The 18,712-nt window shown below is 52.4% G+C and overlaps 1 protein-coding gene across 1 annotated transcript; it reads right to left on the minus strand.

Annotated features, from left to right (window-relative positions):
• Window positions 1-7,520: 7,520 nt before the first annotated feature.
• KLHL35 (kelch like family member 35) lies at window positions 7,521-16,420 on the minus strand. The gene is made up of 6 exons (XM_004051825.5): window positions 14,889-16,420; window positions 13,580-13,764; window positions 11,657-11,775; window positions 10,522-10,710; window positions 8,822-9,010; window positions 7,521-7,895 (listed from the first exon to the last, which is right to left on the minus strand). Exons 1-6 carry the CDS (start codon window positions 15,767-15,769, stop codon window positions 7,707-7,709), a joined length of 1,752 nt encoding a protein of 583 aa, XP_004051873.1. The 5' UTR covers window positions 15,770-16,420; the 3' UTR covers window positions 7,521-7,706.
• Between the last annotated feature and the right edge of the window lie 2,292 nt (window positions 16,421-18,712).

The following is an 18,712-nucleotide window of genomic DNA, read 5'->3' on the forward strand; positions in this document are numbered from 1 at the left end:
TTGGGGGATCCACTCCCAGACAGAAGCTGGGCTGGCAAGGCTGCTGAAGCCCACAGCATAATGTGATAATCTGGAGTCTGCTACCCGCATCTGTGACCTCACACCACCAAGGGGAGGTCCAAGAAATTTCAGCCACAGACCCCACCCAGTCCACCACCTCCAGTCAGCCATGCTCCGCACTCTTACCTGGGAAATTAAGCAAAGGCTATTAGTATCTCAGTGCTGCTGTGGTGGTGAGGCGAGTGGGAACACCTTCCTCTGCAGTGCTTTACTAAGGAGACTTGAGATGCGGGGAGAAGCTGAGCATTGCAATCAGACCTGGGATCAAATTCTGGCACCAGCACTGATTGAGTGAGTGGGTAACCTTGGACCTTTCTGATCCTCAGTTATCTCACAGGGCTGTTGTGGGAGTTAAAGGAGATGTAACTATTAATATGCATTTCTGTGTTTCTTCTCTAGTGTTTATCATCTATTCCCTCTATTTGGAGACATTATAACAGTTAAGAGCCCAGCTCTGGTGGGGTGTGGTGGCTCACACCAGCATTTTGGGAGGCCTAGGCTGGTGGATCAGTAGAGGCCAGAAGTTCGAGAACAGCCTGGCCAACATGGTGAAACCCTGTCTCTACTAAAAATACAAAATTTAGCCGGGCATGGTGGCTCACGCCTATAATCCCAGCACGTTGGGAGGCCAAGGTGGGTGGATCATGAGGTCAGGAGTTCAAGACCAGCCTGGCCAAGATGGTGAAACCCCATCTCTACGAAAAACTACAAAAACTAACTGGGCTTGGTGGTGGGTGCCTGTAATCCCAGCTACTTGGGAGGCTGAGGCGGGAAAATCTCTTGAACCTGGGAGGTGGAGGTTGCGGTGAGCCGATATCGTGCCACTGCACTCCAGCCTGGGCGGCAAAGCGAGACTCCATCTCAAAAAAAAAAAAAGCCAGGTGTGGTGTGGTGGCACATGCCTGTAATCCCAGCTACTCAGGAGGCTGAGGCATGAGAATTGCTTGAACCCAGAAAGCGGAGGTTGCAGTGAGCCGCGATCGTTCCACTGCACTCCAGCCTGGGTGAGAGAGCGAGATACTCTGTCAAAAAAAAAAAAAAAAAAAAAGACATCAACACTCATTGTAGAAAACTTGGACAATAAAGTAAAACATGGCTAAGAGAAAAATAAAAAAAAAAAAAACCAGCTCTTCAAGCCCGACAGTTTGGATTCAGCACCAGGTATACAATTTAGCAGTATGAGCGCAAGCACATCAGTTACCTCCCTGTTCCTCCCTTTGGTCATCTGCATGTAGAGTGCTTAGCACAATGCCTGACCTATCACAGCAAGTGCCCAATTAGTGCTAGCTGTTACTATTACCACTACTTAAGCATATCCTCTTGGATTTTATTAGCTAAATTCATGATATTGGATTCTCCCCATCCCAACTGTACGTGCACTGACTACAGGTGCCATGCTTTCTGCTTCTACTCAAAAGGTGGGCATAGCTGGGCAGATAATCAATATTCCCATTTTACAATGGTGAATTTGGCCTTTTACTGTGCCTTGTTCCATTTTCCATCTTGATTATTTCTAATTTTTTTTTTTTTTTGAGACAAAGTCTCACTGTCACCTAGGCTGGAGTACAGTGGCATGATCTCAGCTCACTGCAACCTCCGCCTCCTGGATTCAAGTGATTCTCATGCCTCAGCCTCCTGAGTAGCTGGGATTACAGGCATGCACTAGCACACCTGGCTAATTTTTAATTTTTAGTAGAGACGGGGTTTCACCATGTTGGCCAGGCTGGTCTCAAACTCCCAACTTCTGGTGATCCGCCCACCTCAGCCTCCCAAAGTGCTGGGATTACAGGCATCCATCTAGTGATTATTTCTGAGATCTGATGTTGCTATGTATAAATGCAGCTGTTGTATTTCAAAGTAGGGCCTGCCAGCATCAGAGCTGGAAAACATTGAAGTATCATAGAGAGTGAATATTTTCAACCTCAGAGATTGTTTTTCTTACTATTCTCCTCAGGGACATTAGATTTTGATATTATTTTATCTACCAAACCATTCTCTTTTTTTCCTTATAACACCCAGACTGGTATGACTCTCTGTTATTAGCCAAAGCTACATTTATAGCATAAGCATGACCATGGTGAGAAGATAATTGTTATATGCCCTGAGCTTGCTGTAAACATTTAATCTTCCTGACATCCCTTATAATGGACAGATTTCATTACTAACCTCATTTTACAAGTTTAATCCATACAGTACATCTTAGGCGGAACTGGTGATTTTTCTTAGGCTTTAAGAAATATTAGCAGGGTATGGTGGCTCACATCTATTATCCCAGCACTTTGGGAGGCCGAAACGGGAGAATCATTTGAGCTTAGGGGTTAAGATCAACCTGGGCAACATAGCCAGACTCCATCTCTTAAAAAATTTAGGCCAGGCATGGTGGCTCACGCCTGTAATCCCAGCACTTTGGGAGGCCGAGCCAGGCAGATCACAAGGTCAGGAGTTGAGACCATCCTGGCTAACACGGTAAAACCCTGTCTCTATTAAAAATACAAAAAAAATTAGCTGGGCGTGGTGGCGGGCACCTGTAATTCCAGCTACTCGGGAGGCTGAGGCAGGAGAATGGCATGAACCCGGGAGGCGGAGGTTACAGTGAGCCGAGATTGCGCCACTGCATTCCAGCCTGGGTGACAGAGTGAGACTCTGTCACACACACACAAAAATTGAAAGATTAGTCGGGCGTGGCGGCACATGCCTGTAGTCTCAGCTACTGGGAGGCTGAGGTGGGAGGATCACTTGAGCCTGGCAGGTAAGAAACATCGGCTGGTCTCCTGGCCCCTCCTGGGCCCCTGCTGAGCCCTCCTGACCCCTTCCCAGAGCCACAGCCCCAGGCCCTTGCTTTCTGAGGTGCTGCTTGTCCCAGGGGACTGAACTGCTGGTGGTGTGCCCCAGGTGCAGGATATTGCCACTGGAAAGTACACCTGTAAGGGGATGCTGGGGTCTTGGGAAGGAAGGTGACTGTTAACCTATGGAGATCAGCTTACTACTGTGTGAGCGTTGGCCAAAATGACCAGGCTGCCCAGCGTCGGCCCAGATCAAGATCTAGAGGCCAGGAAGGAAGTGGGCCTACCTCTCCACCGTGCCATGCAACTGGTCAGATAAGAGGTGCAGATACGGGCTCCACCCCTCCAGGACCACCAGCAACCAGGGTGTTTGCAGCCTCACAGCCTGGTTTTCCACAAGTCTGCCGCATCCCTAAGGCCACACAGCTGAAGCTTTGGCTCTGCTTTCATTCCAGGGATGGGCAGGCTGGCATTGGGCCACCTGCTGCCCCTAGCCCCAGACTCTCTGTGTGGGGGGCCATGTGATCCATCTGGCTGGGGCAATGCCAGGACCACCCCACCTATTTCAGTGTCCTAATTCTTACTTTGTTCTGCCATTGTGGCAATCTGGTGGTAAATATAACCTTTTGACAGTTTTTGAACTGCCTGGAACCCAAGATCCTAAACATTTTTTAACCGTATTTGGGTTATCTTTTATTTTGGTTTTTATCCCCAATGGAGAAAAATCAAGATGGAAAAAAGTTATTTTAAAATGCACGATGGGTGGCAGCAGTGGTGGTAGGGAAAAAAAGGTAAAAAAATTTTTTTAAAAATAAAGTACAGGATGAAGTGAATTGAAAGATTTGTTTAATGCACTCTTCTTCAAGGATAGTATTTCTGTGTTCATAAAATTTGAGAATAAATTGGTCTCGAATTAAAAAAAAAATTTAGAATGTCAAGATCCTAACTTCCAATTTGAGAACACGTAACATGAGTCTCTGGATTGGGAATGACTTATGTGATCCCAAACCCTCATTTTCACAAAGAAGATGGAGCCCTAGTAGCTCTGAAATTCAAATGAAGCCATGCCTCTGCTGCCTGGTCCAGTGCTGTGCTAACCCCTCAGCCTGCCCAGGTACAGCTGGGTCTTTGTCCACCGAGCAGGGAGTTCCACTGTGATATATGCATCCCACCCTCACTGGCAGGCCATTGACTACACCTGCAACCAGCCTATTCTCACAGCCCTTTTTGTGGTGAGCAGGAGAGCTGGACTCTGAGCCCTCAGTTGCCTAGAGAGAGGGTAGAGCTGGCCTTTAATTAAGGACTTTTTTGCTTTTTAGAGCGAGCTTCCAGGGAAGCATAGCACAGCAATGGGGCCACTTTCCTGCCAGAGGGGGTGGGTGCTAAAGGATGTGGGTCTTTTGCTCACTGGTTTACCCTCAGCATACCAGGAAAAATAGTCATCCTGATTCACTGTTTGGTCCAGGTTTTTATCACACAGTATTGTGTGATGAAATCCTTCCTGTAGAATGATTTAACTGGATGAAAATAACCATGTTTCTTTTTTGTCTTTAGAAATATGTTACTCTGGCTGGGCGTGGTGGCTCATGCCTGAAATCCCAGCACTTTGGGAGGCTGAGGCGGGTGGATCACCTGAGGTCAGGAGTTTGAGACTAGCCTGACCAACATGGTGAAACCCCGTCTCTACTAAAAATACAAAAATTAGCTGGGCATGGTGGCACACACCTGTAATCCCAGCTACGAGGGAGGCCGAGGCAGAAGAATCTCTTGAACCCAGGAGGCAGAGGTTGCGGTGAGCTGAAATTGCGCCACTGCACTCCAGCCTGGGCAACAGAGTGAGACTCCTTCTCAAAAAAAAAAAAAAAAAAAGAAAATCGAATATATCCATATGGTAATGAATGTTTCATTTTATGTTTTTATTTTTATTTTTTATTTTTGAGATGGAGTCTCCCTCTCTAGCCCAGGTTGGAGTATAGTGACACAACCTAGGCTCACTGCAACCTCCACCTCCCAGGTTCAAGCAATTCTCCTGCCTCAGCCTCCCCGGTAGCTGGGACTACAGGCATACACCACCATGCCCGGCTAATTTCTGTATTTTCAGTAGAGATGAGGTTTTGCCTTGTTAGCCAGGCTGGTCTTGAACTCCTAATCTCAGGTGAACCACCCACCTCGGCCTCCCTAAGTACTGGGTTTACAGTCATTTTTTTAAAAAATAAATCTTGTTCTTTGGAAGACCATTAAGAATAGTCATAAAATATCCTTACAAATAGAACTGCTCAAAAAAGAAACTCAAAAACTAAAATTGAGTTCAGTGTCTTCTGAGGGTATACCATGAGTGAAGTCTCTATGTTCTCAACAAGGGAGCGAACGGCAAAGCCGCACACCTGAGGGCTCAGTGCTGTCAGGATTCATGGCCTGGCTTCCTGCTAAGTGGTAGCAGGTCCCTCTCTTTCATTTGGACTGAATGTCCAAAGTGCAGTGGATTAGGAGCCAGGGAGATCCTCCATTTTTGGTCTTTTGGTTTAACCAATAGTCCTAGGAGCTTAGCACACCTAGGGTGTCACCTTTTGCTTGTGTTTGTGAACCTCTCTTATCAGGGACAAGAACCATGTGTCCATCTAGCTGCAGGCCTCTAGGGTGGGGACAGTAGCCCATCAGACAGGGATTCCCCATGGTGCAAATGATGGTCTCTCCTCCTTCGACACATCTGTGCTGCACTCAAGCCATTTGTCAGGTTAGCAGAGCCTGGGGGAGGCAGTGTGGAGAGAGCTGGCTTCGGAGATAGCTGGGCCTAGGTCTGAATCCTGGCTCTGCTGCCACTTCCCAGTCCAATGACTTTAGTCACTTCACCTCACAAGGCTGAGTCTCTGTTTCCTCATTTGTGAGGGGGCAGGCGGGCGGCAATAGTGCCTGCCTTACACTATTACAAGATTTAGTGTAGTCAGTGGGAAGCCTTGTTCAGGCACTGGAGGACACAGGTGAAACTGACACCTTTCCTGCCTGAAGGGGAATCCTATGGGTGTGTCAGGGGAGACTAGAGAAGTCACATAAAAGAAAGACCTGGCCATGTGCCCGGTGATAGAGGAGGGCAGCGGATAAGGAAGGGGCACAAGAAGAGGCAACTCGGGTTGAGGTTATAAGGTGGGCCTGGGCAGACAAAGGAGAGGGCACGTGCATGAAAGCGCACTGGAGGCACGAACAGTCAGCATGGGGTAAATGGGCGCCCTGCCTGGCATGTGGGAAGGGTCCAGCCAGCTAAGATGCCCACTTGTTTGGGAGGAGCGTGCCCTGGATCGGCCCCTGCCTTTTCCCTGGGTAGGCCAGTGATATGATGCCTTCTTTGCTTTGTCTTGAGCGTTCCCCATAGGGTGGGCGCAGGCAGGCTAAGTGTCCCCGCTCCCCTCCTCCACTGCCATTATCAGCTGTGTCCAGATGGTCACAGGCTCCCTAATCTGGGATAATCGGCGGGTCGGAGCTCAGCTGGGACCCGGGCCTTTACGCCTGCCGTGATGGGCCGGCCCCAGCTGGAGAGACCCTGTAGACAGGGCCCTGGGGCTTTGGAAGATGGGGTGGGATGTGGGGCTGGCTCTGTGCTGAAGGGAGATGCAAGGAGCAGATGATCGCTCTTCTTTCAAAGGCAATCTGAGTACAAATGAGGGGGAGCCTGCAGCTGGGGCCTGGCCAGCTCCTCCAGGCCTCACAGCGATATGCACAGAGCCTCGCAGAATCTGTCTGTGGTGTCTTTTGTTCCCTTTCTCTCCCTCTCTGAGCTCATCCCTCCCTACCCAGCAGTTTGTTGCTGCCCCTAGAGCCCCAGGCTTATAATGACATCAGGGGCTTGTGCCCCCATTGACGTTGGACACCTGACAGATTCAGGTGCAGAGCCAGGGTGACTGGCTTCTCAGAGGCCCATGGCTACGGTGCCCCTACCCTGGGCCTGCAGTTTGCTGTGAGCCTCCACTCCGTAGTTGTTCAGGGATCCATAACTGTTTTTGTTTTGTTTCAGCCTCTTCCATGCGTGGGGGAGCCCGCTGCTTGTCTCCAGTTCCTAGCAGTGAGTCCTGATAATCTCAAATTTAAGGACAGTAGCTTTGTCTGGGATGAGTGTGGGAAAGGATGTGTTTGGGAACAGACGCGGGCCTGCAGAGGTGTTTGTAACCATCTCTTTCTAAGTGGTGGGAAGCAGACATTTTATTCTTTAACTGTTAATATATATAGTGTGTGTTTTTTATGCATGAAATATTTTATAGTTTTTTAAAATGCCCACACTACTATTTTGAAAGTAAATGAGGTAATGTATGTTCAGAACCCAATACCCAAAGCGATCGTAGTAAGAGGTGGGGCCTTTGGGAAGGCATTAAATTGCTTAGGGAATGAGGGTGGAACCCTCATGAATGGCATTAGAGCCTTATAGGAGAGGTTGGAGGGAGTTGCCCGGCCTCCCTCTCCCATGTGAAGACTCAGCAAGAAAACATTATTTAGGAAGCAGAGAGCCCTCACCAAACACCAGATCTGCTGGCCACCTGATCTTGCACTTTCCAGCCTTCAGAACTGTGAGAAATAAATTTCTGTTGTCTATAAATCACCCAGCCTAAGGTGTTTTGTGATAGTAGCCCAAACAGACTGCAATGGTATAAAAGTGCTTCATCAAGAGTAAACAAACACAGGGAGCAAATATTAGACATTCCATCTCCAGGCAGGGCAGACTGCAGCTGGAACACAGACCCAACAAGGTTTTATTTATACAAGAAAAGGGACCATTAAGTTAAGGGCTGTTTGCGTGGAGGTGCCATGAGGGAGCAGAGTGTGCACCTGAGCTCTGCCTGCCTCTCCGCCTCCTGGCTCAGGCTGTCCAAATCTGAATCACCTGCCCAAGCTCTGGATGATGGTGACACAGCCGTGGGAGCTGGTGCAGCGCTGCAGGGATGGCTGGGCCTCCACCTGCCCACTGCTGGGGTCAAAGGTGAAGACCTTATCCGTGCTTTCTCCGCGATCATCCCACCCGCCAAGGATGTGGACCTTCCCGTCACACACAGTGACTCCACAGCTTTCCTGGGTGGACAAACAGAAAGACAACTATCAGGTCCAGCCTGGGGCTTCCTCTGTCCCTGCCTGGCCAGGCCAGATAATAGAACCTTGACCCACAGACTGTGAACAGGCAATCTGGACTGTAGAGAGGCAGGAAACTGGATGGACCTGAGTTCCAGCTCTAGCTTGACCCTTATTCAGTGAATGGCCTTAGGCAAGTCACTTAACCTCTCTGGACCTCAGTTTCCTCATTGGCAAAGGGAGAAGAACTAAAGTGCCTTCTTCACAGGGTTCCCTTAACAGTTAATGGAAGTTAAGCATATAAAGCATTTTACATAGAGCCTGGAATGTGGTAAGCACACCAATAACAATAATCTCGACTGCCGCCATCTTAGAATCTCAGACTCAAGCCAGAAATCTCACCTCTAAGGTCACCAAAGGTCAGAACTGGCAGAGACTTCCAGTCCAACCATATCTGTGTAGTCTCTGGAGTTTCAGGGGATGGAGAAGAAGGTAGGGGAGGCAGGGAATTGCAGGGGCCAGAGCTTCCAGGACTTGGGCCTCCCTGCTCTGATATCACTAGAGCAGACCTTAGCAACTCCCTTCCCCACATCTTACCTCATGATTGGTTACTAGCAGTGGCCTTCGGGGCAGGAGAGACCACAGGGTCATTTGGACCAAATCCCCACTCAAAGCTATAGCACTTGGGACTGCAGGGTTCTAGGCTCTGCCTTAACAGGGCCTAGTTGTTGGCCTGGGCCAGGTGCTGAACCTCTCTTAAGGCCAGTCTCCTCATCTGTGAAATGCGTGGTTCACTATCACTGTGAGGACGAGCTAGAGAGTGATGTATAATAAAACCACCTAGGATGGAGTCACACAAGATTCACAAGCTCCAAGATCCAAAGCCTTAGAAGTGGGTTCCGCTCTCCTGCCTTGCAGCCTCCACTTACCACAGGGCTGGGGAGGACAGCTGCCTCCCCCCACACATCTGTGCCTGGATCATAGGTGAAGATTTTGCTCATGAGACCCCCCATGACATAGATGGTGTCCTCAAGGGAGACGGCCTCGAGACACCGCTGTGAGAAGGGTGCTGGTGACCGCAGGCTCCACCGGTCCTCCTTGGGGTCAAAGCACTGCACCTGAGGGGCAAGAGGAGCAGTGGTGGTGAAGACTCACCGCCCCCCCCCCCCAACAAATGCCCCACCGCCCACATGCTGCCACCTCTCCCCCGGGGGCACTCATTCAAAATGACATTTGCCAGTGTCCACCAGGCCTGAGCCAGCATCTGGGAGGGAGGGGGAGATCCACCTTCCCTGCCCTCAAGGGCTCTTCATCTAGTTCTATGTTCTGTCCTCTGCCTCTGGACTCCCTTTGTCAAAAGCCTCCTCATCTTTCAAGGTCCTGCTCAAATGCCACCCCATCCTTAAAGGTCTCCCTGGTGTTCCCCCCTCCCCTCACCCCCCAACACACACACACAGGAGCAGTCTCTCCTTTGATGGAGAACGCAGTTGCCTCATGTTAGATTAATCATAGAGCATATCATACTGAGCTGGGAGAGGTACTGTCTGCTTTAGGGTTATAGAGGGTCCTCAGAGCAGACCCCCGACAGGGATGTGTTCCTAGCTGCATACACTGTCAACTCCCTTCTCTTTTCCTGGTGCTCTCAGGTCATAAGATTCCAGCTGAGGTGTCTTGCAGCCCTATTTCTACAGCTGTCCACATGCTCATGGGTGTTTCTGATGCCCTTAACAGTTTCTGTATTTAGCTGCCTGCTCACCTCACTGTTTCCTCAACTGTTTCCTTGGAGACCCCCCTCCCCCCACAGCAGCCTATAACAAATCAGTGCTGCATGGATGGTGTTAAATGGGGCCTCCCACCATGAGTGCCCATCACTCAGCTCCAGGAGGGTTTGCTGGAAGAATGTGGTCAGGGAATAAGGAAGCGTGGGCACCCTAATTTGGGAAAGAGTCAAGTCCTAGGACCACAGGCTTATGAGGCCATCAGGGGAGGGAAGGAACTGCTATGATAAATATTTTTATTTGCAAAAAGCCTAAATGTCCAACAATAAAAGATGAGTAGACTCTAGTTCATCCACCATGTGGAATAGTACAGACATTGAAATGATGGCTGTAAAGTTGCTAATCACGTGGAAAATGCTCATACCTAAATTAGAATAAAATGCAGAATGCAAAATTCTAACAAAACAAAACTGTAAGAAAAACAAAAATCAATTCAGTGGAAGCCTGTAAGGCAACACACCAAAATATGAATAGCAGCTCTGCCTAGACGGTGGGATTATGGGTTTTTTTTTCTATTTTTCTGTGTTTTCTGAATTTTCAGTAGTAAGTGTATTGTTTTTGGAATGGAACAAAAGCATTTTAACTATCTTGCCCTCAGTTTTTAAAATGTATGAAACTTACATGGCACCAGCCCAAACATTTGAGTCCCAGTGTGCTGCTGACCCACTGTGTGACCTTGGGGTCATTTTTCTGCTCATTTCCTTCCCTGAAACATGGAGGTGACTGTTCTGGGCTGTTGATGGGATTAAGTGAATAAATGGACAAGGGCATGGAAACGCCCAATTCTGCGCCTGGCACACAGTGGGCACCCCAGCCTTCAACGCCCTCTCGCCACTGAGGCCCACGCCCACCTTGTCCGTGTTGACGCCGCCCTGCCTGGCGCCCCCAATCACGAAGAGCTTGCCTGCGCAGGACGCCACCGCCGCCGAGCTCACGGCCTCCGGGAGGGGCGCGGCGGCCGCCCAGGTGTTGGAGAAGGGGTCGTAGCGCTCCACGCTGTGCAGGCGCCTCAGGCCGTCGAAGCCACCCACCGCGAACAGCTGCAAGTGAAGACATGGGCCGGGGAGCCGGGTGCCAGGGCCTTAGGGCCCTCGGCCTCATCGCTTCAGTCTTACAGTCTTTGAGCTGGAAACTATCCCTATCCCCAACCCAGCTTCAGGACCAAACTGACCCCCGAGCCCAGTGCTGCCACCATCTGGACAGCCTCCACCCAGTTGCTGTACCTCCCTGAGCCGGTTTCCTCTCATTTAGCGGGGATGAGACCTTAACCTGCATGGTTACAGCTGTAAAATACCTGGCACCAAGCTGATGCTTAATAATAATAGCTAGTATTGAGACTTTACCACCCCACTTAATTGATTCTAAGAAGCATCTTTGTTTCTGAATTCGGGATGTAGCTTACAAAGATAATTGATTTTTTTTTTTTTTTTTTTTTTTGAGACAAAGTCTCGCTCTGTTGCCCAGGCTGGAGTGTAGTGGTGCAATCTCGGCTCACTGCAAGCTCCGCCTCCCAGGTTCATGCCATTCTCCTGCCTCAGCCTCCTGAGTAGCTGGGACTACAGGCATCCGCCACCACGCCGAGCTAATTTTTTGTATTTTTAGTAGAGATGGGGTTTCACCGTGTTAGCCAGGATGGTCTGGATCCCCTGACCTCGTGATCCGCCCGCCTTGGCCTCCCAAAGTGCTGGGATTACAGCCACTGCGCCCAGCCGACAGATTCTTTTATTCTTGAGTGGCACAGTCAAGATTCAAACCTAGACTGTATGACCCCAGAGCCCATACCCTTGACCATCAGGCTGTTACTATTACAGTAATTGCTATTATTATTAGCATCAGCCATTATGATGTGACCTTGGACAAGTCTCTTTCTTTTTTGGGGGGCTTCAGACCCCTTCTTACAAAGAGAGGGTTTTAGAGAACCTCCCTCCAGCACATCCACAGATCTGTACCTTGTGTCCCAGGGCAGCCGCTGCAGCTCGTGCCTACCTGCCCCTGCACAACTGCCATCTTGTGCCTCCACCTGCCCTTGTGCAGAGAGGCTACCTTGATCCAGGTGTGCAGATGGGAGCTAAACATCCACACATCGTGACTGTTGATATGGCCTCCTAGGGAGAGAGAAGCAGCTGTTGCCCACCGGCTCTCTTGCTGTCCCAAGCACCCCCAAAGAGCTAGAAACTGGGGCCCCCAGATCCAAAGGAAGGGTTAAGGGAAGGCAGCAGGAGGACTTCTTGAGCTGGTGTAAGACTCTGGACCTGTGACCCAATGTGCTCTGAATAAGTGGTGGGAATGTCTGAGTTAACGACCCTCGAGGGGAGAAGCCTGACACATTCAGGAAGAAGGGGCTGGTTTTCACTGGGCGCCTTGTGGTGGTGGTGGTGTTGTGCCAGGCTCTGTGCTCAGGAAAGCAAAGAGGGGGCCACTGTACTAAAGGTAAGAGTACAAAGGGTACCTAAGGCAAGCATCTGGAATGTACTGGGGATCCAGGAAAAGCAGAGCCAGCTGCACTGGGAGCCAGGAGAGGTAGAGGGTGACCCAATAACCCTCCCTCCGTTCTGCCTTCACCTGCACAATTTCATTTCTGATCTCACCCCTCCATGAGGTGTTGGGAATATTACACCCAGTTTACATATAAGAAACTCAGATGAGACTTAGAGACCAACAATGACCTGCTGAAGACTACATGGCCTTTTGTCAGAGCCAGAACCAGAGCTTCTGGCTCCAGGCCCAGCACTGGTGCTGCTGGAGGACATGGCATGCCCTATGGGGCCAGGTACTGGGGATACAGGATGTGGACTCTCCCTTCCCATGTCTGGCCACCCTGGGGATCTTGGCCAGGGATTCACCTCTCAATGGGAACCTCCCTGGGGACAACCCTAACTGCTCCCTTCAGCCTGAGCCTGTGACCAGAGCCACATCTGTTTGGTAGCCCCATCTTTGTTTATTCCTAGTGGCACCCAACAAAGGCCCCACATGTTGCTCAGAGCCATCAATGGCCTTGGATAAATTGTCCAGTGGTAATCTGTGGCCTGGATGGTCTGTGAGGCCTCCCTGGCTTATTCTCCTGCTCCTTACTCTTTGCAGGCACCCATAGTTCCTTACAACATTAAGGTCAATCCACCTAGCCCCAGACTCAAAGCCTCCCTGATCTGACTCCTGCCATACCTGTGATACTCAACCTGCACTTCAGAGCCCTGAGTCCCCAGGGTTCCTTTCTGCATGTCCCTGCCCTTGTGCCTTTGCCCATACTGTTCCCTCCAACTTTCAAGGTCCAGCTGAAAAGTCATCTCTTCTATGAACCCTGGCTAGATTCCCTGAGTGGCATTCCAGATCATCTGGGGACTCTGAGAATTCTGATCACATTCTGCCTGGCAGTAAAAGTGAAGTCTCTCTCCTCTCCAGGACACTCCAGGGGAGCAAGGACTGTGTTTTATGCTTCTCTGAGTCTTTAGGGCTTGAGCCTTAGGGAGGACACAGTTTGTTGGTATCAAACAGATGTGTGTTCCTCCTAGCTTTGCCATTTTTGGGACAATGGGGGAAATTCTGAGCCTCTCCGAGCCTTTCTTATCTGTAAAACAGCATTGTAGGGGGATTTAATGATAACGAATGTAAGCTTCTTAGCATAATGTTCGGCACATAGTAGGCTAGTTGAAGTGATTATTAATACTAATACGAATTGACTTCCTTAGGAAGCCGGTTCAGAACAAAAAGTAATCATATGAATTGAAGTTAACATTCCTGAATAAAGGGCGGGTCACACGCGTAGTTAGCTCTGCTCACTTCAGCCAATAACTGTAGGTTATCAGAAAACATCCCGCCCCTCTCTCCCGATTGGAGGGAAAAGCAAAGGGGGTGGAGTGCGGAGGCTACTAGTCAATCCCGTGTGAGCTCCCGTTGCGGCTCCGCCCTCACCGGAGACGTAGACGTCATTGCGGAGAGCACAGGCTGCGAATTCTGAGCGAGTGTAGCCGGGTAGGCTGGGCAGTGGGGTCCACCGCTGGCTCTCTGGATGGTAGGCATCGGCGAAGGGCAGCTTCAGGAGACCTTTGCGGTCGCAACCGCCGATGACCACGATCACTTCAGCTAGGTCCATGAATCTGGCGTGCGGATAAGCCCAGTGCCTGTTGGGCCGCACCCAAGTTCGGCCCTCTCTTACCCTCTCGACCACACTGCACGGTCCCGCTGCCCTTTCATGCGTTTCTGCCATCACCCCCGCCCACCCGATCCCCCGGCCCCAATCCCGCTAGACTCTGCCACTTCCAACTTTGCCTGTGGGTACTGGGAAGAGAATCGCTAATGCTTACCGCATTCTGCTGACCTCTAAACTACAGAAAAAAAAAAAATCTTTACAGAGCCCTTGCCCTCACCTAGAAAAATCACCTCGTTTAATCCGTATGGCAGTTCTATTAGTAGGGATTATTACCCCTTTCTCAGGGGAGGAAACTGAGGCTCACATACCATGGCGTGCCCAAAGCCATTAAGCGTCAGAGCTGGAATTCAAGCCCAGGTTTGTCTGTCGCTAACTCATCTTCAACACCCTTTTCTCACCTCCAACCGCTGATTCTGCTGCCTCCCTCCTCCTATGACATCCCCTCATCCCTAATTCCATTAAGCCAGATAACTCACCCTTTCAGCAAATCATTCTTCCCTCTCATTGACCCCACCATCTGACCCCACCAGAATTTCCATACCCTTTAGCCACTGGTTTTCTAATTCCTTTGGCACATATTTGAGGATATCTGTCCCAGGCCCTGTGCTTAGTGTTAGAGATAGTGTCGTCTCTGGGGGCATGATTAAGGGCTACTCTGCCCAGAGCCTCCCAGTCTGGCTTTCCAAAGGTGGGGCAGGCTGCTTTCACTACTTCCCCATGCCCCTGCCTATTTCTATCCCTCATTAGACTGCGAGCTCCCAGAGGGCAAAGAGTGTTTTCAAATCACTTCCGCATCCCGGCACCCTACACAGAACTTGCGTAGAGTAGTAAGTACTCGGAATTACGGTTGCATGGGCCAAAGAGAGTGTGCGCAGCTGTGGGGTCTCTGCATCTCCCTCACTGGCTTGTTAACTCTTCAAGGGCAGAATTATGGGCACCGAGCCTCTAAAATGTTGAACGAATGACTGAATATCATCAAGAGGCAGTACTAAAAGATGATGAAAGAATGAATGAGTGGTGGAAGCAGGCGGGAAGAACGGAGGGCGGGAGGCTAGGGGATGGCGGCCCTACCTCCGCGGCCGGGTCCGCAGCGCACCGGCCTCGCGGCCCAGGATGAAGCAGGCGCGAGCCTCGAGCAGCAGCGGGCGGCACTCGCCGCAGGCCTGCAGCAGCTCGTCCGCCTCCACCTTCTCCAGGAAGTAGGCGGGCGCCAGTAGCGGGAGGCGCACGTGCTCCAGCAGGCGTCGCAGCTGCCCGCGGCGGGCCGGCGCGTCGTGGCGCACCCAGCGCATGGCCGCTTCAAACACGGCCTCCTCGCGCGCCACGCCCAGCGCGGGGTCCGCCAGCAGCGCCGCCACCTCGTCAGGCGCCAGCTCCAGGAAGTCGGCGTGGCGCGCCACCTCGGCGAAGGCCTGGCGCAGAACGCGGCCGCAGCGCTCGGCCAGCGGGGCCAGTGAGAAGGCGGCGGCCACGCGGCGCAGCGCTAGGCTGTTGGCGGCGCGCAGGCGGCCCTCGAGGAAGCGCACGCAGGCCTCGCGCAGGCCCGCCACGCCCAGCCGCTCCGCCAGCGCCAGCACGGCCGCCGCCTCGTCTTCCGCGCGCAGCCGCACTCCCGCTCCGTACACGTAGTCGAGCACCACGGCCAGCGCCGCCGCCGTCCCGGCCGGGCTAGTGCCTGGCGCCTCGGGAGCCACCGGCACCACTGGCACCACGGCCGGGCCGCGCTCGGGCCGCCCGGCCGCGAACAAGCTGCGGAAGTAGGCGCTGCCCGCGCTGAGCGCCGCGCGGTGGCATGGAAAGTCGCGCCCGCCGGCGCGCAGCACCACGTCGGTGAGGGTGCCGCTCCGCCGGTAGGCGTTCAGGGTCTGCAGCACGCGCTGCGCGTGGCACGGACCCGCGCACGGCGCCTCGCAGCCCGGCTCCGACTCCTCCGGCCTATGGCCTTGCCGCATCCTGCCGGGGAGAGAACACAAACAGCGTCGGGGAAGCCACCTGGCTGCGCCCGGGAGAGGCGACAGCCCTCATCCGTTTATTTCCTCCCTTGACCATTTGTTCAGCGACTCTCCCCTCCGTTCACCATCCAGGTTCCTTATGGCTACAGTGCCCCAGCCCCGCCTTACCAGCGCGACATTCTGCCCTGCCTACCCACTCAGACACAGTGCCCTTTTCGGTTCTTCAAACTTGCTAAGCGTTTTCCTATCGATATCTGCAGGTGACAGATGGCACGTTCTCGAATAGGGTAATCGGAGGAGGGTCTAATAAAGGAGCTATTTTCAACAGCGGAGTAGGCGTTACGGACTCCAGTAGGAGTAGGGCTGTGCCCCAGGATACTAACAGCAGGGCGCCTTGGCCGCCCCGGGGTCTGTAGCGGGAGAGGAGGGAAGTTACTGGAACCTGGAAATATATCTGTGTAAGGAGGGTCCCGTGACAGGAGCTGAAGCCCTGGGTCAAGGGACTCAGGCTGCGCCACAGAGACCCAGTGTGTGCATGTGCAGGGGAGAGAGGGTACAATAACTCCACCGCCCTCTGCTCAATCCAGCCTGTCTCCTGCCGATCTCCGGTAGGTGCTGGACACTGACCACGCCCTGAGCACTCCCCTGACAGCGTCATCATACACACAGCTTTCGCGCAAACGAATTCGACAAGTATTTATTGGGAGCCCTTTCTGTGCCAGGCAGTGAGCAAGACAACCATAGTTACGGTGTGCCTGGAGCTCCCAGCCTGGCGGGGGTGCCATGGGGAGGCACCGGGTGTTAGGGGAGTTCATAGAAGGGGCGCTGGACCCGGGTGGAGGGGAGTCAGGGAGGGCGTCCCTGAGGGTAACCTTCCAGCTGAGAAGGATGGGCGAATTCTGAGAGGGTGAAAGGTTAGAGCCCAGGCTGAGGGAAGCTGGCCCTCTCTCTAGTGAGTTCTCTTGGTGTTCTCCAGGTAGCACCGTCAGAAAGTGGAAAGAACTCCAGGGACAAATGGGGATTCTAACCCAGTCCCTGCCACTGGCTCACGGTGTGGCCGGGGCAAGTCACTCCTCTCACCTGCCCGCCCTGGCCTCAGTTATCTCATCTGAAATGGGATCATAATCCCTACCTCACAGGGCTGTGGCTTCATGACTATTACATGGGCTGTATGAAAAGTGCTAGTACACAGTACAAGCTACATGGGTGTTTCCCTATGTTGCTTTTACTCAAGAGGAAGGGAGGACACTGTGTGTGCCAGTTGCTTTTATAGACATAATTTAATTTCATCCTCACAAGCTGAGAAGTTTCTTTAGCCCACCCCTGCCCCTTTAGTTTGTCATAAGGGAAACAAGCACACACAGGACACCCGCCCTTCAGAAGTTTGCGGCGAGGCTCAGCAGAGGGGTGTTTGTGAAGGCGCTCTGCACACTGAGGGGCTGGGCCATGCTGGTTATGATTTGGCCATTATGAACACAAAACCTCTGCTTGCACACCTCCAGGGACAGGGAGCTCCCTCCTTTCCATCAGCTTACTCTAGGGGGCTCAGGTCCACCCTCTGCGCCCTGCCTCTCCTTCCATCCTCCTGCTCCCAGCTGCTCTGCTGCCTCTGGAGGTCAGATCCCACCTAGTGTCAGCCTGGCTTTCATGCCCTGGTCATCCAGGGCAGCGGATCCCCTGGTTAGCATCATGAGAGATGAGCTCCCTGGTGGGCAAGAAAGTTAACTACTTTTGCCCAAGTAGAGCGACTGGATCCTGAATCCACCTGGCTCCAGGGTTTGCATGCCACACTTGTCAGGGTGGGGGTGTGTCCCAAGGAGCAGCCAGGACCGGTGGAAGGAAGTGAGACCCGGTCATCACAGCACGCTGCAACCAGTCTGTCCTCCACTGGCTCAGAAAGCACAACCATGCTCTGAGTTGAGACTCAAGAGGGCAGGTCTCATCAGCATAAGGATGGACTTCTTGCAAAGGTGCCCCACAGCACAAGCAGCTCCCTGGGGGAGAAAGAGTCCCCTCCTAGGAAGTGTGTCAGTACTTTTTCATTTTACTATCTACTGCACTGGGCAGTCTGGACACACAGTGACATCAGATCCAGCATTCACTCTGGGGATCCCCAGTCTGGGGGTCGAACGACACCCAGTTGGAACACAGAAGGTAAAAATTCCCAGGTAGGGCTCAATGGGTATCCTCCCTTCTCGGCTGAGTCTAGGCACTTCAAGCCAGGGGTCATGATGCAGATTGAAGGGCCCAGCCTATAGAAGCTGACTCGAACATGCCACCATCACTCTTTTACACACCCACATCCACTTGAAGCCATTACCCAAGCACCTCCTCCGCATCCTCCCCATCTCAGACTCGCGGACACCACGCAGCCGGGGCAGCCCTGCAGCCTAAGCCTTGCCCCATGCACCTGGCGCTTACCTGGCCGGGCCCTCTCCCAAGTGCTCCGCAGCTGCTGCTCTCACAGGTATCACTCCCGTTTGTGCCTGCCGCCCGCACCCCTAGCTCCAATGTTCATGCTGCTCTGCCCAGACTCCCGTTTGCTGTTTGCTCGGGCTCAGCTGCGGGAGGACAAAGGGGCTGGACGCCAGGAGGGAGGGGAAGGGAGGGGAAGGGAGAAGCGAGCGGGGAGGGGGATGCTGGGCTTTTGTTCCACTCTTGGACTAGCCCTGGGAGGGAGGGAAAGAAAGAGGGGGCATAAGAGTGGAATTGACTGTGTGTGGAACTCCAGGATTTGGTGTGCCTGGGTTTGGGGGTGACCTGGTGCTGGCCTTGTCCAGGAATGACGATGGGTTCGAAGGTGTATGGTGCTGGAGTTGGGGTGTGGGAGGGGTGTCATCATGCAGTTGTAGGCATGTGGGTTCCAGGGTGACTATGTGAGATTGTGGAAGTACGTGGAATGAAGCGACTGTGTAGCATTGGGCTGCGTGTGGACATGTGGCT

The sequence above is a fragment of the Gorilla gorilla genome, chromosome 9 (genome assembly GCF_029281585.2).
Source record: "Gorilla gorilla gorilla isolate KB3781 chromosome 9, NHGRI_mGorGor1-v2.1_pri, whole genome shotgun sequence".
NCBI classification, from domain to species: Eukaryota; Metazoa; Chordata; class Mammalia; order Primates; family Hominidae; genus Gorilla; species Gorilla gorilla.